This window comes from Lithobates pipiens, unplaced genomic scaffold, assembly GCF_037356315.1.
Source record: "Lithobates pipiens isolate NorthernLeopardFrog02 unplaced genomic scaffold, aLitPip1_a1.2 Scaffold_30, whole genome shotgun sequence".
NCBI classification, from domain to species: domain Eukaryota; kingdom Metazoa; phylum Chordata; class Amphibia; order Anura; family Ranidae; genus Lithobates; species Lithobates pipiens.
Window position 1 is genome coordinate 48,944,314 of NW_027507791.1, and position 27,122 is coordinate 48,971,435.

General features: G+C 43.1%; 1 protein-coding gene across 1 annotated transcript; it reads left to right on the top strand.

The window, feature by feature from the left end:
- Positions 1–226: 226 nt before the first annotated feature.
- LOC143942795 (dnaJ homolog subfamily A member 1-like) lies at positions 227–16,136 on the top strand. The gene is made up of 8 exons (XM_077464194.1): positions 227–376; positions 3,347–3,481; positions 3,859–4,048; positions 5,613–5,717; positions 6,702–6,929; positions 11,399–11,629; positions 12,579–12,679; positions 14,879–16,136. The coding sequence occupies exons 2-8, from the start codon at positions 3,350–3,352 to the stop codon at positions 15,092–15,094; spliced, it is 1,203 nt and encodes a 400-aa protein (XP_077320320.1). The 5' UTR covers positions 227–376; positions 3,347–3,349; the 3' UTR covers positions 15,095–16,136.
- Positions 16,137–27,122: the final 10,986 nt, after the last annotated feature.

The window sequence follows — 27,122 nt, forward strand, 5'->3', positions numbered from 1 at the left end:
AGTACGGAACGGACACATATCGATGGCCGGACTCTATTAGGCAGAACACCGGATAACGGATAAGGAAGGCGGGCGTGGTTTCGGTGGCTGAGGGGCGCGACTAAGCAAGAGGGTATAAGGAGACGGGAAGGCGGCTATGGGCGTAACTAAGGCGTGATTATAACAGATAGTAAGTGTGGGCGTGGCTGAAGGGCGCGGCTAAGAGAGCAGAATGTAATGTGCATGGAGAGAGTAGGCGTGGTTGGGGCGGGTTAGGGGCGTGTCCGTGCTTCCAGAGAGTTCGGAGAGAAATTAAAGGTACAGGCGGGCGGTGATCGGTGTGTGTGCAGCGGGGACATCGCCGGGGGGACCGAAAGACGATCAGATCGGGCGACAGGTGAGTGGGGAGCCGTGCCTGATCGTCCATACACTGTGCAATCATTATCTGCCGCCTTATGGAGGATTGCAGGCAGATGTGTGGGAGGGAAAGTTCTGGAATCCAGTGTAGGGGCTGCAGCTGCTGGGAACTCATCGATATCCGATATATGATCGATACCAGCTTCACCTCCTCCACTGTAATACAATGTATACATACTTCAGATACAGCGATAGATACAATGTATACACCAATACCGATCAATGACCACACACTGATCAATACCGATCAATACTGACCTTACATTGATCAATACCGACCACACATTGATCAATACTATCCACACACCGATCAATGCCGACCACACACCGATCAATACTTTCCATACACTGATCAATACTGACCACACACTGATCGATACTGATCAATACTGACCACACACTAAACCAATACTCTCCACACACTAAACCAATACTCTCCACACACTGATCAATACTCTACTTACACTGATCTATACTGACCACACACTGATCGATACTGATCAATACTGACCACACACTAAACCAATACTCTCCACACACTAAACCAATACTCTCCACACACTGATCAATACTCTACTTACACTGATCTATACTGACCACACACTGATCGATACTGATCAATACCGACCACACACCGATCAATGCCGACCACACACTGATCTATACTTTCCATACACTGATCAATACTGACCACACACTGATCGATACTGATCAATACCGACCACACACTAAACCAATACTCTCCACACACTGATCAATACTCTACTTACACTGATCTATACTGACCACACACTGATCAATACTGATCAATACCGACCACACACTGATCAATACCGACCACACACTGATCAATACCGACCACACACTGATCAATACTCTCATTACACTGATCAATACTGAACACACACAGGATACAATGTATCTCTTCTGCTCACCATACATTTGTAGATCCTGGTTGGTCAATTCCATGAGATTATTGGGTGAAGCAGCTTCAATAAATCTTATTGGCTGAGCTTCATATTATTACTCTGATAAAGCTCAAACTGACCACCAGATCAAAATCTCGCAGTGTGTGGTCAGCCTACGGATACAACTGAGCAACCGATCTGGATAGGGAAGTGTGTTTTATCTAGGAAAGATGTTGTGATTGATTAGGACAGAACAAATATTGGTCGGTGATCAGCATTTGTCCCCCTCCAAGATACTGACCCTCCACAACCGACTGTTCTCTAACACTGGCCATACACTCTACAATCTAATTGTACAATCTCCTCTTAGAATCACCAAAACGATGTAATGTGAGGACAATCCCAGACAGTCCATTTAGATGGTATCCAATCAGACCATCCCTTACACTGCATGGTTGATAGTAGAGCTGAAGAAGAATCACCAGCGCCATCTAGTGGCCATAATGCATTTTTTAAAATTGCCTTATTTTGTCTAATATGATCATTTCCTCCGATCATCGGCGCCATCTAGTGGCCGTAATGCAGGATTTTCCTTATTTTTTTGTCCTAATGTTATAATTTCCTCCTGATTGTCAGCGCCTTGTAGTGGCAGTAGAAGCTGCAGCAAGCCTCTATTTTCATTAGGAGGGCCATGTCAAACCTCGGCAGAGAGGCCGCTGCCTCCACTCCAAAAAATGACATGGCACAAGCAGGCCGTATCTCAGCAGCTTCAGGCCGTATTCTAATATACTGAACATCTTCTTCAGTTACATTTCACCCCTCAACATATTCCCAAAGTCCCAAAAATATTTGTAAGGTGTGATTGATAAAAGAATTGCGATCACGCTGGGGCGTGTACAGAGTAGACGCTCGCTCTTCAGAATCGCAGCATAAAGCTAAAGGAAACCAAAGTCAGGGCTGTCACTATGGAAAAGTTACCGTGGTGGACCAATGGTGAGAGGCAGGAGGTGACGGGAGGCGGGTCAGAGCTCTGACTTCAGTAACTAAAGTCAGTATTTGTATATTGGAGTGTCCGTGTGATCTGCAGTTATGTGATATATTACTGCTGGGCATCTCTAGGGACACTCTGCTCTCTAGTGATTGGATAGGCTGCATTCTCAGTGATGTCGCCGCTCGCTAGTGATTGGATAGGCTGCATTCTCAGTGATGTCACCGCTCTCTAGTGATTGGATAGGCTGCATTCTCAGTGATGTCACCGCTCTCTAGTGATTGGATAGGCTGCATTCTCAGTGATGTCACCGATCGCTAGTGTTTGAAAAGGGCGGAATTCTCAGTGATGTCACCGCTCGCTAGTGATTGGATAGGCTGCATTCTCAGGCTGTCGCTATGAAACATTATCATGGTGGACCAATGGGGAGAGGCAGGAGGTGATGGGGGGGCGGGTCAGAGCTCTGACTTCGGTAACTAAAGTCAGTATTTGTATATTGGAGTGTCCGTGTGATCTGCAGTTATGTGATATTAATGCTGGGCATCTCTAGGGACACTCCACTCTCTAATGATTGGATAGGCTGTATTCTCAGTGATGTCACCGCTCTCTAGTGATTGGATCGACTGCATTCTCAGGCTGTCTCTATGAAACATTACCATGATGGACCAATGGGGAGAGGCAGCAGATGACAGGGGGGGGCGGGTCAGATCTCTGACTTCAGTAACTAAAGTCAGGATTTGTGTATTGGAGTGTCCGTGTGATCTGCAGTTATGTGATATTAATGCTGGGCATCTCTAGGGACACGCCGCTCTCTAATGTATGGAGGTTACATTCTCAGTGATGTCACTGGTGTCTAGTGATTGGATAGGCTGCATTCTCAGTGATGTCACCACCGCTCTCTAGTGACATCACAGAGAATGCAGCCTATCCATTCACTAGAGAGCACTGACCTCACCGAGGATGTGATGTCACAGGTAAATGTGTAGGCTTTACAAGATTTAAGGAAATGGCTTAGCAGTTCTTTTCAGTAAAAATTATTTATTTTTTCCTGCAGAAAATGGTCAGAGAAACGGCATATTATGACATCTTGGGTGTTTCGCCGAGGGCTTCCTTTGACGAGATAAAGCGGGCGTTCAGACGACTGGCTCTAAAGTACCACCCCGACAAGAACCCCAACGCAGGTGAAAAGGTAAGTATGCTGCTTTTAAAATCCTACTATATAAAAATTTCCCTTTTTTTTTTTAAAGAAGACCTAATGTACCTACCTGTCCTTCCACCCAAGCTATTGATCATGGTTGTCTTTGAGAACTACGATGCCAAGGAATTGGGTTCATCCATGAGTTGGGTTCCTGGTCCCTCAGGGAGCTCTGTGGTTCCTTCCACCAGTTCTAGATGACTACATGACACAGAAGGAACCACATGACTCCTTGAGGGACCAGGAACCTAACCCCTGGACGTGCTGGATGAACCCAATTCTCCGGGACTGTAGTCCTTGAAGATGGCTAACATTGACCACTTGGGTGATGGGAGAAGTAAGATGTGTCGCAAGCAAAAACTTTTTTTTAGTTTAAACAGATCTCCAAAGCATATGAAGTCCTCTCCGACGCTAGCAAGAGGGAGCTGTACGACCGAGGTGGGGAATCGGCCATTAACGGGAATGGCTCCTTCCAAAGAGGGACATGTAGCTCACCTATGGACATCTTCGATCTCTTCTTCGGAACCCGATCCAGAAGTCGGTCTAGAGGAGAGAGAAAAGGTGAGAATCTGGAGGGTGAAACACACACACACACACACACACACACACACACACACACACACACACACACACACACACACACACACACACACACACACACACACAAAAATGTTTTTCATAGCGTTCTTTCATACACCTATCATTATAACCAGAGACTAATGGGTCCCTTTTTATAGTAGACTTTTTCGGTCAGCTGTCACAAATAATACTGCAATTTGTCTAATATACTTATTTCCTATGATCATCAGCTCCATCTAGTGGCCATAATGTGGAATTTCCCAGAAATGAAAACACATTATGGCCACTAGATGGAGTTGTAGGGGGGAAAAAAAACATTTTAGGCAAAATCTAGGATTATTTGTGACAGCTGATTCAAAGCTTGAGACATTCACACACTGAATGTTTTATATGAAAAAGGACCCTTTATTGTTGCAATGCATAGACTGGCCATGCTCTACCTACCTTGGGGTATGGTTTATAATCCTGCTATTGCCCCAGTACAGTGGACAACCCTGCTGTATGAATAAACTATTTAATAAACCATAAAAAAAAGTAATAAACCATTTAAGTATGGCAAAGGATTCCCAGAGGGTAATGGGTTGCATAAAAAGACAAGCGGCTCACTTTGCAGTTTCCATTGTCTAATTGAAACCTCAAATGCAGCATAGGGGAGGTGCCAACAGCTTAGACGATTCATTGAGTTCAGTTACCAACTGGCTCCATCTGCTGGCTGGATAAAGAAGTACATCAAATTAATAGGCATTTAATAAGTATTTTAAAATCTTCCTGGCTAAAGGAAAAAAAAATTCTCAGGTTCAGACATGCCCGGCTAAGCCACATGTAGACCCTTTTTCTTCTTTTTGCAGGCCTTGACCAGTTTAAAGTTGAACTCTAGGCATGTAAAAAAAAAAGAAAACACAAACCTATGCATGTATTTATTAATACTTATAGGTAAAAAAAAAATAATCAGCACACCAGGGTTTTTATTTATTTTATTTTTATTTTATTTATTAATATGTCATTAAATGTAAGTATCTAAATACTACTTGGTGTCAGCCGTTTGCCGCCTCTGTGCTGCAGAGCTCAGACTGATTGAGGTAGAAGCAGCCAACCTGTTCATGTGCTGACAGGGAGCACGCTAACAGGAGGAGAGAGCAAAATGATGGAGAGAAACTCATCACCGTGCTGCTCCTCCTTTCATTGTCCAGTCACAGGGTAGGGGGCGGATCCATGAGGGTTTGAGCTCTGAGGAAGTGGGTTCAATTATGCTGGTCGTCCCTTCACTGGAAACACTTGAACTTGGTCATTTGCGGTGTAGCTGTATACTTTTGGCTATATAGTGTATAAAGTCTGTTTGGAGATCTTAATACAGCAGAGCAGTTGAGGTTAGCCAGGTAAAGGTGCACAGGAGGTACAGATGCCCGTGCTATAATATATATATATATATATATATATATATATATATATATATATATATATATATATATATATATATATATATATATATATATATATATATATATATATATATTAATAAATAATATTGTAACCCTCTCTTATTTAGGAAAGACAGTCACTCACTGCCTCTCGGTTTCTCTGGAAGACCTATACAACGGGGCCACAAGGAAACTGTCTATTCAGAAGAATGTCATCTGCCTGAAGTGTAAAGGTAAGTGCTTCAGAGGGAACATTTTATTAAAGTCAAACCCCCTCCTGAGCAATTCATCATGGACTCCTGGGACAATTTCTCCTTTCTGGTGTCAGTCACTGACTACCCCTAGCTGTATGTAGAAATGCACTTAATGGATAAGTATATGATTATATCTTTAAAAAAAAAAAAAAAAATTGCCCCCAGTCCCCTGGTCCTCTCTTAACTTTTGCCAGCAAGTGAGCAATCAGGTTTCCATTAAAATGGAATCACCGGGCCTTCATCTTCATCTTGGAGCATTCATCCTGTAGCCCCATAGGCTGAAATTGATTCTCATCATTTTATTATTAAAATATATATATTATTATTTATATTAATATATATTTTTTATTATTTAAAGGTCTTTCTTTTCTTTTATTTCTTTTTCTTTCCTTTCTTTCCTTTCTTTCCTTTCTTTCCTTTCTTTCCTTTCTTTCTTTCTTTCTTTCTTTCTTTCCTTTCTTTCTTTCTTTCTCCATTTTAAGTATGGCAAAGGATTCCCAGAGGGCAATGGGTTACCTAACAAGACAAGCGGCTCCCATTGTCTATTTGAAACCTACAATTCAGTGTAGGGGAGATGCAATTAGCGGGCCTCCAGCTGTTGCAGAACTACAAGTCCCATCATGCCTCGGCCTCTGGGTGTCATGCTTGTGGCTGTCAGAGTCTTACTATGCCTCATGGGACTTGTAGTTCTGCAACAGCTGGAGGTCCGCTAATTGCATATCCCCGGCTTAGATGATTCATTGAGTTCAATTGCCAACTGACTCCATCTGCTGGCTGGATATAGAACTACATCAAATTTAATGGGCATTTTAATAGGTATCTTAAAATCTTCCTGGCTAAATAAAAAAAAATATATATATTTTTTTTTATCTTTAGTGAATATAAATTCAAACTCCGTATGCATTAACTTTTTTTTTTATTATTTTTTTTTATTTTTATTTTTAATGCTTCTTCTCTCGGCAGGGTCCGGCGCTCGGCAGGGATCGGAAGTGCGGTGCCGCAGGTGTCAGGGGACGGGCGTGGAGGTGCGTGTCTTGGGTCGGATTCCAGGGGTGGTGCACTCCATCCAGAGTACCTGTTCGGACTGCAAAGGCCAGGGCGAATGCATAAAGACGCGTGATCGGTGCCTCTACTGCGATGGGCGGAAGGTGGTGCGGGAGAAGAAAATCTTGACAGTCCACATAGACAAAGGTTGGCATTCTCATCTGCAACTCTTCTCTACAATAAAATGGAGCTCCAATTTTATTAGGCCTTGAGTTGTTCTGTAAGATCCTGAACCTCAGCCCAACAGAACACTTTATCATATGGTAAATGACAATGTCAAAAAACCTGGTCCGTTCAAATTGGTTGAAGACCAGAATCATAGTGTTGGCCTTCCCGATATTCCCTAGTGGTCATTCAATGTAATTTAAAGCCATGACACTGATGCAAATCCTGGTGCCTTATTCTGGAATGTTGTAGATACTTCGTAGATTCTCCAAGACACTTCTTCAGATCTCATGAGTGTCAGGAAGATACCCCAACATTTATATCCACACTGATAACACCTTAAGCTAATCCCCATGGAATGTGCCAAGACAGTTGTTGTTTGTCTAAGTAGAGGATAGGAGGTGTGAAAGTTGTGGAAGCTCCCTGTCCTGGTTACCTAATCCCATCCTGGGTGCCAGGTAGCCTGCACATGTGTTGGTCATTCTATTCACATGGCTGAATCTGTGAACTTGAGGGCAGGGGCAAGCTGCGGTATGTCATCCAACCTGAAGGTGGCACCATGATGCTCTTTCAGGTTGACACGAGTCTGGTGAGAATGTCTCCCTTCTTGGGGAGGACGGTGATCCTAGTGGATACTGAAATCGCACAAAAATTTGGCAACCATCTTGATGAAGGCCCATATAAATATAGGGGCTGACATCATGTGGAGGGCCTAGTGAGGCAAAAGGTAGGGTAAGAGGTAGTTGGGGAAAGTGAAGGTGCAGGGAGAAGTTTTGGATGAACGGGGACATGGGTATTTCCATTGTATGGGACTGTTGTACCCTAATAATTGTCTATTGTGTATTGTTTGTTGTCTTCCACAATGAAAAAACAGTGGCAAGTCACCCGGTCTCATGATTCTTCCAAAAGTTCAAGAATACCTCCTAGGCCCCTAATGCCAAATTGCTGGGAGATTATAAAACGGTGGTATTATAAGTAGAAGAGAGATGGTGGTGAAGGCCTCTATCCCATCTAGGTTCCAGTTGGACGTAGATGGCCCCTTTTTGCCATTTGTTCCAGTTGGGACGTATATGGCCCCTTTTTTCCCCATTTGTTCCAGTTGGCCATAGATGGCCTCTTTTTTTTTTTTTTTTTTTTTTGCTGCTTTTACCAGTTGGATGTAGATGGCCTCTTGCTGCTTGTACCAGTTGGACGTAGATGGCCTCTTGCTGCTTGTACCAGTTGGAGGCAGATGGCCTCTTGCTGCTTGTACCAGTTGGACGCAGATGGCCTCTTGCTGCTTGTACCAGTTGGACGCAGATGGCCTCTTGCTGCTTGTACCAGTTGGACGCAGATGGCCTCTTGCTGCTTGTACCAGTTGGACGCAGATGGCCTCTTGCTGCTTGTACCAGTTGGACGCAGATGGCCTCTTGCTGCTTGTACCAGTTGGACGCAGATGGCCTCTTGCTGCTTGTACCAGTCGGACGCAGATGGCCTCTTGCTGCTTGTTCCAGTCGGACGCAGATGGCCTCTTGCTGCTTGTACCAGTTGGACGCAGATGGCCTCTTGCTGCTTGTACCAGTTGGACGCAGATGGCCTCTTGCTGCTTGTACCAGTTGGACGCAGATGGCCTCTTGCTGCTTGTACCAGTTGGACGCAGATGGCCTCTTGCTGCTTGTTCCAGTCGGACGCAGATGGCCTCTTGCTGCTTGTTCCAGTCGGACGCAGATGGCCTCTTGCTGCTTGTTCCAGTCGGACGCAGATGGCCTCTTGCTGCTTGTTCCAGTCGGACGCAGATGGCCTCTTGCTGCTTGGTCCAGTCGGACGCAGATGGCCTCTTGCTGCTTGGTCCAGTCGGACGCAGATGGCCTCTTGCTGCTTGGTCCAGTCGGACGCAGATGGCCTCTTGCTGCTTGGTCCAGTCGGACGCAGATGGCCTCTTGCTGCTTGGTCCAGTCGGACGCAGATGGCCTCTTGCTGCTTGGTCCAGTCGGACGCAGATGGCCTCTTGCTGCTTGGTCCAGTCGGACGCAGATGGCCTCTTGCTGCTTGGTCCAGTCGGACGCAGATGGCCTCTTGCTGCTTGGTCCAGTCGGACGCAGATGGCCTCTTGCTGCTTGGTCCAGTCGGACGCAGATGGCCTCTTGCTGCTTGGTCCAGTCGGACGCAGATGGCCTCTTGCTGCTTGGTCCAGTCGGACGCAGATGGCCTCTTGCTGCTTGGTCCAGTCGGACGCAGATGGCCTCTTGCTGCTTGGTCCAGTCGGACGCAGATGGCCTCTTGCTGCTTGGTCCAGTCGGACGCAGATGGCCTCTTGCTGCTTGGTCCAGTCGGACGCAGATGGCCTCTTGCAGACTAGTTGTCATTTGTTAAACTCTTTTGGTGTAGGTAGTGCAGTGTAGTATGGAATACGAAGATGTACATTGGGGAGATGTAGCAACCTCTCAACAAATAAATGGCTCAACAAAGGAGGGAAGGTTCTACAGGTCAAGACTAAGCAGTCCTTTTGAGGATGGTGAGGTTCACATTTTTGACAGAGAGGACAACTGGTTTATAAGACTAAGGACATCAACATTAAACTTGAAAGTCCATCTCTAAATGGGTTGTTGCCTTTGTGGCCATCTGTGTTCCACATATAATGCCATTTTAGCATCTATACTCCGGCAGCAGTTTACACCTTCGGCCATGTGACTTGACAGTGGATTAACGCCTATGCAGACTTCTTGACACCAAGAATGGGATTATGTAACTAGAACAAAGTTCCTCTTGTGGATATTAATGTTGGGGGTATCTTCCTGACTCTCATCAGAACAGATGTGACCTGGAGAGTCTACGAAACATGTTCAACATTATCGAACAAGGCCAGTTGAATGTGAAAAACTACTACTAGCTATGATCAGTTTGCATATTTTTATTTTTATTTTTTTTGGCGGGTGCAGGTTTACTTTTAAGGCTCGATCCCTGGCTGTAGTATTCAATGGGGGTCCATTGGTTTCTCACTGCATTTTTTTGTTTCTGCATTTATTCCAACGTAGCTCCTTCTGTGTCCTCCACGCGACCAGTGCTTGAGTGACAACACTCAGGGTTACGTTTATATGTGAGATCCTACAAGATGGCTTGACCTTGTATGGATGGAGATTCTGGTGGGTGGTCTTCACACAAACACGAGCATTGGCTCTCTAAACAAGAAACTAAAGACTAATTTAATTTGTGGACAAGTTACATGGCACTTTTAGGCCGCGTACACACGCGGGGACTGTTCGCTCAACTTTGTCCGCTGAACAGTGTTTTTCGGCGGACAGTCCGCTCGTGTGTGGGCTTTCAGCGGACAGTTTCAGCGGACAGTCTGCTGAACAAAGTTTTTCGGAAATTCCGAAAAACTGTCCGCTGAAACTTTGTTTCAGCGAACAGTCCCCCCGTGTGTAGGCTTGTTCGTCAAACTAAGTTCCGCGCATGCTCAGAAAGGATTTACACGCCGAAGTTTGCATTGCAGTGTATAGGACGTTGTTTTCTAGTCCCGTCGTACGTGCCGTTCACGTCATCGCGCACGGTTTCAGTGGACTGTTCGTTCGTCGTGTGTGGGCAAGTCCGTCCATGCTAATTTTGAGCGGACTGTCCGCTGAAACTGTTTGACGGACAAAGTTGAGCGAACAGTCCCCGCGTGTGTACGCGGCCTTAGAGTCTATAGACCAGCCTTTCTCAATGGTTTTTACCCCAGAGCAACCCCCTAAAATAGTTTTTGTGTCTCGGGAACCCTTACTAAAACCAATTTATTGGGGGCCAGTGGGAAGAATGCCTCTTACATTGGTGGCCAGTGGGAAGAATGCCTCTTACATTGGTGGCCAGTGGGAAGAATGCCTCTTACATTGGTGGCCAGTGGGAAGAATGCCTCTTACATTGGTGGCCAGTGGGAAAAATGCCTCTTACATTGGTGGCCAGTGGGAAAAATGCCCCTTACATTAGTGGGAAGAATTCCCCTTACATTGGTGGCCAGTGGGAAGAATCCTCCTTTCAGTGGTGGTCCGAATGCCACCCTTACAGACAACTAAAAGAACCACTGATGTCATGCTTCTGGCTTTGACAAGTAGTGTTTTGACCTGGAACTATCTAGGCACCATCAGAAGGGAGGTCAGTCAGCCGAAGCTCAAGGAACCCCCTAGCAACCTCTGGAGGAATTCTAGGGTTCCATGGAACCCTGGTTGAGAAAGGCTGATATAGATCCTGGGTGGCAGCCAAAACAATGTCTTTGTAACTTGGGAGAGAATCCTCATTATCCCAAAGGCGATTTGGTCCCTAGTGGGAACTGATCCAAGGAGCACAGATCTGCAAGGTCTCCTTGCTAACCAGTTAGCCACTGTGCTGTCCACATCCAGAGGACGTTTGATGTTTTCATCTGCAGCTGTCTTGCATGTTATGGTATCCTTTTTCTAAAGGACTTGCCTGTAAAATGAAATGGCGTCTTTTCTTTCCAGGTATGAAGAACAGACAGAAGATGATATTTCACGGCGAAGGGGATCAGTCTCCGGGCCTGCAGCCTGGTGACATCATCATCGTCTTGAAGCAGAAAGAACATCCGGTGTTTCAGAGGAAGGACAACGATCTGGTCATGAAGCTGGAGATCTCTCTCGCTGATGCCCTCTGTGGCTGTAAGCAGAAAGTCCAGACGCTGGACGGCAGGACCATCCTCATAACATCACAGCCAGGTGCTGAGTCCTTTTTAGTGTTTCTTGTAGTGTTATTGCACTTGGGGTGTGGTGGGGTAGGCTCAGTAGACCATCCCCACTTCCCTTTTTCTGGCCTGGGATGGAATTCCATAGAGAAGATTCCTTGGTGCACAAAACCTCCATCCAGTTGGTCAGTCCAGCAAAAGTCTTTAAGGGCATCCAATCACAAGGTCCAAGTGATCATAAGTGGTTGTGTAGTGTTGGTCTATTTTGTGCCTTGGCTTGGTAAATATTTGCTCTGGTAAACGGAATGTGATAGGAAGAAAATGTTACAGCTGTCTCTAGAACAGACGAAGGGAAATTTTTCTTCTGTGAACATCTATTGAGGCGACAACTAAGAGAATTTCCTCTTCCTGTTGTGTCTCTGGGACATACAGGGACACAGACCCAAAACACCTTCACCCAAAGTTAGAAAAGTTTTGGTTTCAAATATACTTTTAGATGCCACACGTTTGCAGTTGTGTGTTTTTTTATTTTTTTTTTATTTTTTTGGGGTAACAAAAGTGTTGCCTCCATTTATCTGTGCATCTTCTAATTTTACAATGATAGGATCGAGCCGGCTCCGCCGTGACATCAATTAGTGCAGATCTTTATTGGCTAAAAAATAGGGTACGGCAGTAGCATGCTATTCTGTTTTAGACAAAAAGCTTTATTCATAGCATTTCTCAACGCGTTTCGGCTAAAAAGCCTTACTCCTAGCATTGCTAGGAGTAAGGCTTTTTAGCTGAAACATGTTATAGCCAATAAAGATTTTCACAAATGGATGTCACTGAGTAGCTGGCTTAATCTTATTACATCTTTTATTGGAGGGTGGAGGCACTTGAGCCAGAGCACCGGTTCCCGGCCACAAGAAGCTGTATGCGGTTGAGCGGGGTGTTTTGTTTCTTTGCACTTTATAATTTTACACTTTTTTTTTTTTTATATTTAGGGGAGGTGATCAGACCTGATGAAACAAAGTGTATTCTGAAAGCGGGGATGCCCAAGTACCGCGATCCCTTGGAGAAGGGGAACCTCATCATCCAGTTCAAGGTATCATATAGGGGTGCAACGGATCAAAAAACTCACGGATCGGATCGTTCCTCGGATCCGAGTCACGGATCGGATTATTTTTCGGATCAGCAAATAATAATTGAATTTGCAAAAAACCTGTGAAATTTCCACCACCATATAGTCCCCACTGTAATATACATCTCCCCCACTGTAATATTGGCTGGGAACGGCAGGGTATGGCAGAGTATTGGCAGGGTATGGAGGGATGGCCGTGACTGCAATTTGTCACTGAGCAGCGCTGTGGGCACTACAGATCCAGTCCACAGCGCTGCTGCCATCCGATCTCTCCCCTCCACTATACAGATCGGTACACAGAGGGGAGAGAGGAACCAGCATCATCATGACGCCAGTTTGTTTACAAGTGATCGCTCTGTCATTTGACGGGTGCACTAAGATGGCTGCCGCTCCGAAACTAGGCCGATGCCGTGGCCTTTCCTAAGGCCGAGACCGCTTCAAAATTGCACACGCTCGTGGAATGGCGCCAAACGCTCGTACTTAAAAATCCCCATAGGCGAGACTTTAATATTTTTACAGGTTACCTGTTTAGCGTCGCAGAGGAGGTCTAGTGCTAGAATTATTGCTCTCGCTCTAACGTTCGCGGTGATGCCTCACATGGGGGATTTGAACGTCGTTTACATATGTGGGCGTGACTTGCGTTCGCTTCTGCGAGTGAACGCGCGGGGACAGGGGCGCTTTTAAAATGTAAAAAAAAAAACTATTATCTTTTTATTTTTTATTTTTTTTGCTAGTTTTAATGCTTTTTTATTTAATTTTTTTATCACTTTTATTCCTATTACAAGGAATGTAAACATCTCTTGTAACAGGAATAGTTGGTGACAGGTCCTCAGATCTCGCCTCTAGGCTGGGAAGGCTGAAAAAAAAAAAAAAAAAAAAATCTTGGCTTCCCAGCTGAGGCGGCGACATTTTTTCAAATGCAGAGGCCGGGGCGTGACATCATAACATCGCGCCTGGCCTCCAAACAATCATAGAGACTCCGGGGACCATCTGGGCCGCTGGAAATCTCTATGGTCAGCATCCAGCCTGGTCGGTTCCTACACCGGTTAATCGAGTGGGGCGCCCCCTCCTGCCGCCCAATAAGAACGATCCAGCGGCTGAACAGCCGCTATGATTGTTCTTATGGTTAAGGGAATCGCTGGCTCTTTAATAAGATATCTGAAGGATTACTGTAACTGCACCCATCATTCAGATACCACCACTCAAAGTCAATGACGTTGGGTGGGCAGGAAGCGGTGGTTAAATAAAAAGGCTCTTGTCTCCCAATTTTTCAGACCAGTCCCATACGTTGGCAACCCATTCCTAGTAAACGAGCGGCCTTAAAGTTGAATTCCGGGGAAAAAATGTAAAACTTGCTTACCCGCCCCCTTCAAGTTCTGCAAGGGTTAAATGCTTGCTTTTGTCTAGGGCAGGGTTTCCCAACTGGGTGCTCTTTGGGTTCCTCTGGGGTGCTGCCCACAGAATCCAGTTTGCCCTGGACCAGCATCATGACTTGCCATGGTGCAGGTGAGCTGGTCATCGGCGCCGTTATAGCCAGTGATGCTCTAGGGCAACACGCACAGCTTACTTTGCTGCTATGGTATTAACGGGCGGTCTGCCCTCACCATGGCAATGCATTACTCTGATCCAGGGCAGGTAGCATGCAGGGCCTTCACCTCTCGCCATCTGCCTGGCTTCTGGAGCCAACAGGTAGGTGCTATGATGTAAAAAAGGGGAGACTTTGATGTAATGAGAGGACTCTGTGATGGGTGGACTCTATGGTGATGGGGTTACTTTGCCATGGGGTACGCTCTCATGGGGGGTACTCTTTCATGAAGGTATTCCCATGACTAAGCTCTGTGGGTGCGACGAAACGCATGGGGGAGGGGGCCTGTACCCCTGTACGTTTCATCGGGCTGGACAGTTTTTTTTTTTTTTTATTTATTTTTTTTTTGATGTGTGGCTCCCAGGACCTCTTTTTGGTCTTCAATAGTCTCTCATGGTAGTACTCTTATGTGATGGGGGCTCTCATTTATGGGGAACCTCTGGTGTAAAGAGGGGCTTCCAATGTGAAGTTAACTTCATCAAGGTGGTTGTGCGCATAATCTCAAGCTCAGGTTTACTATTGATAAGCAACATCAAATGTATAACTTTTTTTATTTTATTTACTTATTTATTTTTTAGGTAATTTTCCCCAAACCTGGCTGGATTCCCACTGACCGTCTGCAAGAGCTTCAAGAGATATTCCCATCTAAATCAAAGCCAAACTTGCCCGATAATACAGAAGACGTCAACCTAACAGATTACGACCCACATGAGGACCAGAGAGACCAACACAGAAGGGAGGTCTATGAAGAAGATAATGACTCCTACCACCCTATGCAGTGCCAAACCTCCTAAGCAAAGGCCTCGTCACCAACCATTTTGATGGATCTGTTTTGGGAATCTCAACAAGGGTCTCGTCTTCTATGTGGCCAATAGTTTACTGTCTCAGCTTGTGGTGGCACACCAACTCATCTGGAGACCTCAAGTGTCTTCTCGTCTTCTATGTGGCCAAAATAGTTACCACCTCAGCTTTTGGTGGATAACCACCTCATCTGCCCTAATTGGGTGTGATGTCTACTGGGACCTTGGCTCATAGTCTTCCAGGTAAACCACCCCCCCCCCGGACTTGGGTAGGACTCGTCTATATTCCTCTTGGAGATAAGTATGACTTGGCCAACAGCCGCAGACCCTTTTTCAAGTCTTAACCCCCACCACTTTCCATGAAGAGCTGAAAATTTTCAGCTGGTGCTACCACCTCCGATGATCTCAGCCCAGATTTGGTGCTGCAGTGGTCAAGTGACACATGTGTCTGTAGATAGAAGCCGCGATCTGCAATCAGTGGCACTTTTGCGTGAACCATGGACTCAAATAACCAATTGTGTATCTCACGCAAGGCAATGATGGAACACCTTACAGACTACGCAACGCAGTCCTCTGCCTCTAATCCAATAGCACAGCCTCGTGTTTTTTTTTTTTTTTTTTTTTTTTATATATTTCAATGGATTAACACATTCCACTTTTTTCTTTTTTCCTGTTTGTCTTTCGGGACAATCTATTGAGCCTCAGATGCTGAGAACAATCTCCTAACTGTCTACCTTGACCCCTAAATGTCTGTTTTTTGCATTGGTCGTCCTGTTATCAACACCAACGATTATGTGTCACGTCTTATCTGCTGACGTTACAGGACAGGGCGCTGCTCCCGTGCACTGCCACCTGCTGTTTCTTTTGGGTATTACTCTGTGAAGTGCAATAGTGCTGATTCTGCACAAAACAAGGGACCTCTCAGATAATGAGCGATTGAAGTACTAAGTTAACTCTACCCATTTTGGTATTGATCAATGCCTCATTTTTCTCAATGTGAATAGATATCTTATTAAATGGTATTTTGACTTATTAATATGTCTTTTTATTTTTTTTGTATCTGAATAAATCTTATCCCATTAGGGAAAAAGACAAAATTAAGGGACTTTACTGGTACCAAGGGACAACAAAAGTTATTAAGATTCATACTTTAAATTTTTTGTAAAATAAATAAATAATTTAAAAAAAAATCAAGTTTTTTATTTTATATTTTTATTATTTTTTTTATTTTATTTTTTATATCTAATCTATAATTTTGCGTTGGTTGCAAAAAGAACCCTGTATGTTTGTTTTTGTTTTTTAATTCAACCAAAGAACAAAATATATTCAAAACCTGCATCCTTTAGAACCCTCAACTTACAACTGGCCTAGAAGAAGGTGAAAATCCCTATAAAGCATGCTCCAATATACACTATATTGTCAAAAAGTATTGTGACACACACATGAACTTTAACCACTTCAGCCCCGGACCAATTGTCAGCCTAAGGACCAGAGGTCTTTTTACAATTTCGCACTGCACTGCTTTAACTGGTAATTGCGCGGTCATGCAATGTTGTACCCAAACGAAATTTGCGTCCTTTTTCTTCCCACAAATAGAGCTTTCTTTTGATGGTATTTGATTGCCTCTGCGATTTTTTTTTTTTTTTTTTTTTTTTTTTTTTTTTTTTTTTTTGCGATATAAATCGAAAAAGAACGAAAATTTCGAGGAAAAAAATATATTTTCTACTTTTTGTTATAAGAAAAATCGAATAAACTCAATTTTAGTCATACATTTAGGGCAAAATTTATTCAGCCACATGTCTCTAGTAAAAAAAAAATGTCAATAAGTGTATATTTATTGGTTTGCGTAAAAGTTATAGCGTCTACAAACTAGAGTACATTTTCTGGAATTTACACAGCTTTTAATTTGACTGCCTATCTCATTTCTTGAGGTGCTAAAATGGCAGGGCAGTACAAACCCCCCCCCCCCCCCCCCCCAAATGACCCCATTTTGGAAAGTAGACACCCCAAGGAAATTGCTGAGGGGCATGTTGAGCCCATTGAATATTTTTTTTTTTTTTTTGTCCCAAGTGATTGAATAATGACACAAAAAAAAAGTTTACAAAAAGTTGTCACTAAATGATATATTGCTCACACATGCCATAGTTATATGTGGAATTGCACCCCAAAATATATTCTGCTGCTTCTCCTGAGTACGGGGATACCACATATGTGGGACTTTTTGGGAGTCTAGCCGCTTACGGGACCCCGAAAACCAATCACTGCCTTCAGGATTTCTAAGGGTGCAAATTTTTGATTTCACTCCTCACTACCTATCACAGTTTCGAAGGCCATAAAATGCCAAAATGGCACAAAACACCCCCCAAATGACCCCATTTTGGAAAGTAGACACCCCAAGCTATTTACTGAGAGGCATGTTGAGTCCATGAAATATTTTATATTTTGCAGGAATTTTACAATTTTTTTTTTTTTTTTTTTTTTTTTTTTTGCACAAAGTTGTCACTAAATGATATATTGCTCACACATGCTATGGGCATAAGTGAAATTGCACCCTAAAATAAATTCTGCTGCTTCTCCCGAGTACGGGGATACCACATGTGGGGGACTTTTTGGGAGCCTAGCCGCGTACGGGACCCCGAAAACCAAGCACTGCCTTCCGGATTTAAATATAAAACGCTACCAAAAAAACTGTTAGCGATCGGGGGGGGGGGGGGGGGGTTTGTGTACCTACATGTCAGTGTAGTGTTGCTGCACTTACTTTCTCTGTTCTCCTCGCAGTCCGGTCAAAAAGACCGCCCCGAGGAGAATGACATCACTTCCTCCCTGCCTGTGTTTACTATACACAGCCGTGGAAGCTTCTCATTCGCCAGGAGCGATCGAGAGGGGATGGCCAGAAACCAACGGCCATCCCCTCATCTCGGATCGCTCCTGCAGCAAAACGGACCGCCGCATCCAGCGGGAGGGGGGTCCGATCGAACCCCCCCACCCGCTGGAAGGCGAGCACGTACATGTACGTGCTTGTGCCTGTCGGTGCCATTGCACCAACGTACATTGCCATGCGGCGGTCCTTAAGTGGTTAATGGCCTCCCAGTCTTAGTCCGTAGGGTTCAATATTGGGTTGACCCGCCCTTTGCAGCTATAACAGCTCCAACTCTTCTGGGAAGGCCGTCCACAAGGTTTAGGAGTGTGTCTATGGGAATGTATAACCATTCTTCTAGAAGACCATGTGTGAGGTCAGGCACTGATGTTGGACGAGAAGGCCTGGCTCACAGTCTCCAGTCTAATTTATCCCAAAGGTGTTCTATCGGGTTGAGGTCAGGACTCAACTCCGGTGCAGGCCAGTCAAGTTTTGGTATTAAAGTTTAGGAACTCCACCCTTAGGCCACTTTCACATGGACAATCCGTTCAGGTCCGCCTGTCAGTTTTTTTTTTTTTTTTTTTTTTTTTTTTTTTTAGGTGGACCTGAACGAACGCTCCATAGAAGTCTATGGAGGGACGGATGTCAGTGGTGACGTGTCCGCTGACATCCGACCCGCTCCGATCCGAAAAAGTGTGCCCTATTTTTCCATCCGCCGTCAGATCGGGTGACGACGGACTCTAAGATTTCCCCCATAGAGGAGAGCGGCGCTCTGACGGGGTCCGTCCCTGCACACAGAGTGCAGAGACCTACCTGTCATCTTTCTGCTCAGTGGGGATCGACAGAGCTATCCCCCCCCCCCCCCCGCTGAGCAGAGCGGGCTCTGTACACGGACACATCCGAAGTGAAGGAGCCCTTTCTATCAAAAATAACATTTTTAAATCTTAAGACCCCTTTCACACTGCGGGCATTTTTCGGGCGCTATAGCGCCTGAAAAAAGCGTCTTTCACACTGGAGCGGGGTGCTGGCAGGGCATCACAAAAAGTCCTCCCAGCAGCTTATTTGGAGCGGTGAACTCACCGCTGCTCCCGTTTGAAATCAATGGGGCAGCATTACGATACCGCCGGCAAAACGCCGCTCCGGATTTAACCCCTTTTCGGCCGCTAGCGCTGCTAAAACGACAGTGAAGCGGCACTAAAAATAGCGACGCTTTACCGCTGACGCCCTCCACGGCTGTATGAAAGGGCTCTAAAATGTATCCCTGTATATCGGTAAAAAAAAAAAAATATACTAGTGTCATGCGCAGACACTCCGCAGGGATCTTTCCCAGAAGACATGCGCAGAACAAAAAAAAAAAAATTTATGTAAATAACGAATTGAGTTTGTCTTCGGAATTCGATTCATTTATTGAAACTCAATTCGACCAAATGGGGAAAATTCTAATCAATTCGGAATCCAATTTTTTTTTTTTTTCTATTCAAATTTTGGAAGATGGTTGTATTCTTTATTATATTGTGTGTGTTTGTTTTTTGTTTTTTTATTCTATTCTTTTATTTTCTATTATATTCGAATTTCTAATTTTGGAGGAAGGTTATAGTCTGTCTGTCTGTTTATTTTATTCTATTGTGTTTGTGTGTGGTGGTGTGTGTTTTTTTTTTTTTTCTATTCTTTATTTTCTATTCAAACTTATTCTATTCTAATTTCGAAGGAAGGTTATTTCTGTTCTATTTTTTTTTTTTTTTTTTCTATTTTATTCTTTTCTATTTTCATTATCAATTCTATTTGAAATTCGAAATTCTGGAAGATGGTTATATTCTATTCTTTTCTATTATTTCATTATCAATTCTATTCTTTTCTCTTCTATTGGAATTCTGGAAGATGGTTATATTCTTTCTATTCTATTATTTTCCATTATTTCGTTATCGCTTCTATTCTATTCTAAATTTTTGAATTCTGGAAGATGGCTATTTTCTTTCTATTTTATTCTATTTGTGTTTTTTTTTTATTCTATTCTTTTCTATTATTTAATTTTCAATGCTATTCTAATCTATTTTTTGCTATTCAGATTTATTCTATTCAAATTTCCAATTTTGGAAGAAGTTTATGTTCTATTTTTTTTTTTTTTTTCTATTTTATTGTTCTTGTATTTTCTATTCTATTTTGTTTGATTTTTTTACTCTATTCTCTTTTTTTTTTTTTTTTTTTTTTTATCCTATCCCTTTTATTTTTCTATTCTTTTTCCCACATTCTTTTATTTTGTATTCTGTTCTGCTTTACTCTAATCTATTATAGTCTATTCTTTTATATATTTATTTTCTATTCTATTTTTTTATTCTCTTCTGAAATCCGCATTCAATTCGAAAAGTATTCGAATTTGATTAGGAAACCGATTCAATTTGAATTTCGTCCGAATTTTTTCATTTTTGTTGTTTCGGATTCGTTTACATTTGTTACTATCGTAATTTAGAAATTCGGATACATCCGAATAATGAAAAATGTGTTCTGGATTTCGTTTTTTGGAACGAGCTACACGTTTAATTTTCCAGGTCTTTGGGATCTGGCAGGGCCCTGTAGCGTGTCTCTGCTTGTGCTGGACCTCTTTACATGCGTAGACTGAGGGCCCCGTCATTAAATTGGCTGACATCCAAGTCGTTTCTGCGATTGCGGGATTTCTTTCAAATCTCTGCCTTTCTGGGATAAGTGATGTCGAAATCCAAGGAGGCGGGAATCCCGCAACGAACCCCAGAGAGGCCTGCGGGGTACGTCATTCCTCCCTAGGTGATAATGACGACCCCGAACTGTAGGGGGGGGGGGATTTTAAATATTTTTGTTAATTATTATTATTTTTTTATTCTGTTATAGGGAGGAGGTGGGGGAGGGGAACATAAAAAAAAAAGGTGAAGGTCTGCATTAAATACACTTTAACAAACTATAATAATTTGATAGTTGGATACATATCCAGCCCTATATTGAAGACCATCCTATAGAAAGAAACTATTCCACATTTTCACAGCTCTAGCTATACAGAAGCCTTTCTGTATGTAGAAGTTTAAACCTTTATTTTCCCCTTCTGGTGGAAATAATGCCTGCATGTCTTTTACCTTCCCTGGTTACTCCTCATGAAACCCTCTTCTTCTAAACCCCAGGTCATCCTGGTCCTGGTCCTGCCCCCCCCCCCAGCCTGTGACTGGACAGTGAAAGGAGAAGCTGCACAGTCATGAACGCCTCTCTCTGCCAATAGATGTCCTCGGTGAGCTGGGTTGGATGACACTCAGCATAACTCAACCAACTGTCTCTGCAATCTGGCTTTCGAGGACTCAACTTCAGCCTGTGACTGGACAGTGAAAGGAGAAGCAGCACAATGATAAACCCATCCCTCTGTCACCCTGCAGGAATTCCATGTTTTGGGCATACGTCCCTAAATTAGTATCACTTATTACAGCATTCTGATGCTAGGTATTTCAGGCTGTCAGAGATTTTGATATGCTGCTGGCAACGTGGCTTGATGCTGCATTTGTGCCTCCCCCGCAGCCTGCAAACACGGGGATGTGCCGTACGTGGGCCCAAATACTAATGTGCATGAAGCCTAATACCTCAGCAATGGTAGCTGCCCTTGATTATAATAGCAACACATCATTCCTTTTTTGTCCCAAAGTTTGTTTTCTATATAAAGTAACATATTACATGCATTTTAATATACCAACCACTAGAGGTCAGCAGAACATAATCAAAGATAACACTCAGCATTCCAGCTTTGTATCATTTGTGTGGCTTGTAATAAACGAGATGACCACCAGAGGTCAGCAGAACATTTCACAAAGATTACACTCGGCATTCAATCATTGTATCATTGGTGTGAATTGTAATATACTAAATGACCACTAGAGGTCAGCAGAACTTAATCAAAGGAAACACTCAGCATTAGTTTTTGTATAATTTGTGGGGCTTGTAATAAACAAATTGACCACCAGAGGTCAGGAGAACATAATACAAAAATTACACTCAGCATTCCATCATTGTATCATTTGTACCTATTGTAATAAACTAAACGAGCACTAGAGGCCAGCAGAACACAATCAAAGGTAACACTCAGCGTTCCATCATGTGTGTGGCTTGTAATAAACTAAATGACCACTAGAGGTCAGCAGAACATAATACAAAGATTACACTCGGCATTCAATCAGCGTATCATTGATGTGAGTTGCAATATAATCACTAGAGGTCAGCAAAACATAATCAAAGGTAACACTCAGCATTGCATTATTATACAATTTATGTGGATTGTAATATACTAAATGACCACTAGAGGTCAGCAGATTAGAAGAACACCATTACAGCTCCTACATTGGGCATTCAGATAAGAATCTTTGAAGTGACCACCAGAGGTCAGCATAACATAATACAAAATTACAATCAGCATTCCATCATTATATCATGTGTGTGGATTGTAATATACTAAATGATTACCAGAGGTCAGCAAAACATAATGCAAAGATTGCACTCAGCATTCCATTATTGTATCATGGGTGTGTGTTGTAATATACTAAATGACCACCAGAGGTCAGCAGAACAAAATATAAAGATTAGACTCAGTATTCCATCATTTTATCATTTGTGTGGATTGTAATACACTAAATGACCACCAGAGGTCAGCAGAACATAATACAAAGATTAGACTCGGTATTCCATCATTTTATCATTTGTGTTGGTTGTAATAACCGAAATGACCACCAGAGGTCAGCAGAACATTTCACAAAGATTACACTCAGCATTCAATCATTGTATCATTGGTGTGAATTGTAATATACTAAATGACCACTAGAGGTCAGCAGAACATAATCAAAGGTAACACTTAGCATTCCATTATTATATACTTCAATGCAAACAAGAGGAAGAGATCAAACCATAATGCCCCGTACACACGTTCCGATTATCGTAAGACCGATCGTTCACATTTTGTTGTATACAACTAAGATTGAATACAACAGTGCAAAATGTGTGTAAGACTTTTGTCGTACGATTCTGGAAAAATCTTCCGTTGTGCGTAGCTACGTATTTTAAATGATGTCAAAAACGTGTGACCTGTGTGTCCTTCTGGTTTATTTTCATGTTTCCGATCATGCGTGGTGTTTGTCTAATGACTTTTATCAGACGCATACTGTACTGACTACACGACTGTCGTACGATGGGCTGTCATCCGACCAAAGTTTTCCTGTTTGTTCCTTCGGATTTAGTTGGACGGACTGTCGTGATTGGCTGTCGAAAGCTGCGTACTAACGATCAGATTATCGAACGATCTGTCCGAAAGCGACTTTTGTGGTCCGATAATCGGAACGTGTGTACGGGGCATAAGACAACACATCCCCAATCTTAAGAATTAAAAAAAAAAAAAAAAACAAGGCTAAGAGGTAACAAATCTCTGGACTTTTAATGGTGTCAAATGTAGAGGTCTAACCACCATGGGTAAAAAATATAAGAATTTGTATTGCAAAATAGTAAAAATATGAGAGAAAAACCACAATAATACATCCATAACAGAGGATAAATTAAACAAGCATGTGTGTACAAGGCGCTACCACTCTCGACATGTTTCACTACTAAATGACCACCAGAGGTCAGCAAAACATAATACAAAGATTGGACACAGTATGCCATCATTTTTATTACAGCTGTGTATTGTAATATACTAAATGACCACCAGAGGTCAGCAGAACATAATACAAAGATTATACACAGTATGCCATCATTTTATCACTGATATGTATTGTAATATACTAAATGACCACCAGAGGGCAGCAAAACAATACAAAGATTTAACACAGTATGCCATCATTTTATCATTTGTGTGGATTGTAATATACTAAATGACAACCAGAGGTCAGCAGAACATAATACAAAGATTAGACACAGTATGCTATCATTTTTATCACTGCTGTGTATTGTAATATACTAAATGACCACCAGAGGTCAGCAAAACATAATACAAAGATTGGACACAGTATGCCATCATTTTTATCACTGCTGTGTATTGTAATATACTAAATGACCACCAGAGGTCAGCAAAACAATACAAAGATTAAACACAGTATGCCATCATTTTATCATTTGTGTGCATTGTAATATACTAAATGACCACCAGAGGTCAGCAAAACAATACAAAGATTGAACACAGTATGCCATCATTTTATCATTTGTGTGCATTGTAATATACTAAATGACCACCAGAGGTCAGCAAAACATAATATAAAGATTGGACACAGTATGACATCATTTTATCATTTGTGTGGATTGTAATATACTAAATGACCACCAGAGGTCAGCAGAACATAATACAAAGATTAGACACAGTATGCCATCATTTTATCACTGGTGTGTATTGTAATATACTAAATGACCACCAGAGGTCAGCAGAACATAATACAAAGATTAGACACAGTATGCCATCATTTTTATCACTGCTGTGTATTGTAATATACTAAATGACCACCAGAGGTCAGCAGAATATAATACAAAGATTGGACACAGTATGCCATCATTTTATCATTTGTGTGGATTGTAATATACTAAATGACCACCAGAGGTCAGCAGAACATAATACAAAGATTAGACACAGTATGCCATCATTTTTATCACTGCTGTGTATTGTAATATACTAAAGGACCACCAGAGGTGAGCAGAACATAATACAAAGATTGGACACAGTATGCCATCATTTTATCATTTGTGTGGATTGTGATATACTAAATGACCACCAGAGGTCAGCAAAACATAATGCAAAGATTGCACTCAGCATTTCATTATTGTATCACTGGTGTGAAGTCAGCAAATTAGAAGAACACGATTATGGCTCCTACACTGGGCATTCAGATAAGAATTTTTGAAGTGACCACCAGAGGTCAGCAGAACATAATACAAAATTACAATCAGCATTCCATCATTGTACCATTTGTGTGGATTGTAATATACTAAATGACCACCAGAGGTCAGCAGAACATAATACAAAGATTAGACTCGGTAGTCTACTTGTTATGCCCGCTTGTACTCTCCAGCAGGGGGCACATGTGTCAGGGTGTCAACTCCGGAGCACAGTTGGGAGACAACAACAGAGTGTTGTCACCCTGTAACAGGAAGCGCCCAAAGAAGGACTTTCATGGCAGGATTACCAGGGATTGTTTTAACAAAAGCCCCAAGGGAGCAGACTTCAACATTTAAAAATTTATTTTTTTGCCTCACACAATAGGGGTTTCCTGGAAATGCACGCAGTTTTCTGCCCCCCTACATTAGGTCCATGGGGCCAAAACCACATGAATCTTCTCCAAAGTAGTTCACGTACTTTTTCGAGCTTCACGGAAAGGCGGCAAATGACACAACGCCCAGGTGTGACGAAGCTGCTGAGAAGAACGGGATTCATTGTTTGGAGCATTGCTGAGCTTCAGCGGGGAACCTGCAACCAACCCCCCCCCCCCCCCCCCGGAGTGAACAGGCTGAGAATTGCGGGATTTATCGCTTAGAACGTTGTTGAGGTTTTCTGCTCAACGTGCGCAACGAAAAAAAAAACGCTCTGAGGACCTGAGCTGCATTACACAGTTTACTGCCCCATTCATCCACAAGGGGGCGATATTTATCTATTTTCGGGCTGCATGTTTGTGTAATATACTAATTGTGCAGCTCGGAATTTCAGTCATTCAAACAAATGATGCTTTGTGACTTTTCCTGGTACCCATAGCTGAGTTCTCTTGAACTATGAATATATATATATATACTCTTCTAGGAAAATCCAGTATTAAACATGCTGGGGAATGTTTAACCGCATTTCTTATAATTAGATTGCACATTTGCAGGGGTGAAGACGGGCCACACTCAGAAGCAAGTCAAATCCTTTTAGGTGCCTTAGATTTGCTTCCGAGATGCTTCAAGCCATACCTGCTGCTTCAAGCTGCTTCTGAGTTGCTTAAAGCTGCTTCATCATGCATTTGAGTTGCTCCAAGCTACTACAACTGAGTTACTTTGAACTGCTTCTGAGTTGCTTCAAGCCACGTCTGATGCTTCAAGCTGCCTTTGAGTTGCTTCAAGCTGCTCACAAGTTGCTTCAAGGCGCATTTGAGTTGCTTCAAGCCATGTCTGATATTTCAAGCTGCGTCTGAGTTGCTTCAAACTGCCTCTTAGTTGCTTCAAGCTGCTCACAAATTGCTTCAAGCTGCATCTGAGTTGCTTAAAGCTGCTTCTGAGTTGCTTCAACCCATGTCTGTTGCTTCAAGCTGCTTCAGAGTTGCTGCAAGCTGCTTCACAGTAGCTTCATCATGCTTTTGAGTTGCTTCAAGCTGCACGTCAGTTGCTTTGAAATGCTTCTGAGTTGCTTCAAGCCAAGTCTTTTGCTTCAGGCTGCTCCTGAGTTGCTTCAAGCTTCCTCTGAGTTGCTTCAAGCTGCTTCAAAGTAGCTTCATCATGCTTTTGAGTTGTTTCAAGCTGCCTCTGAGTTGCTTCTAGCGGCTTCTGAATTGCTTTATGCTGCCCCTGAGTTGCTACAAGCTGCATCTGAGTTGCTTCAAGCCATGTGTGATGCTTCAAGCTGCTTCTGGGTTGCTTCAAGCTGCTCACAAACTGCCTCAAGCTGCATCTGAGTTGCTTCAACCCATGTCCGTTGCTTCAAGCTGCTTCTGAGTTGCTTCAAATCTGCTTCAGAGTTGCTGCAAGCTGCTTCAAAGTAGCTTCATCATGCTTTTGAGTTGTTTCAAGCTGCATCTGAGTTGCTTTAAACTGCTTCTGAGTTGCTTCAAGCCATGTGTGATTCTTCAAGCTGCTTCTGAGTTGCTTCAAACTGCCTCTGAGTTTCTTCAAGCTGCTCACAAACTGCCTCAAGCTGCATCTGAGTTGCTTCAACCCATGTCCGTTGCTTCAAGCTGCTTCTGAGTTGCTTCAAATCTGCTTCTGAGTTGCTGCAAGCTGCTTCTAAATTGCTTTATGCTGCCTCTGAGTTGCTCCAAGCTGCAACTGAGTTGCTTTAAACTGCTTCTGAGTTGTTTCAAGCCATGTCTGATGCTTCAAGCCACCTTTGAGTTGCTTCAAGCTGCTCACAAGTTGCTTCAAGATGCTTCCAAGTTGCTTCAAACTGCCTCTGAGTTCCTACAAGGTGCATCCGAGTTGCTTCAAGCCATGTCTGATGCT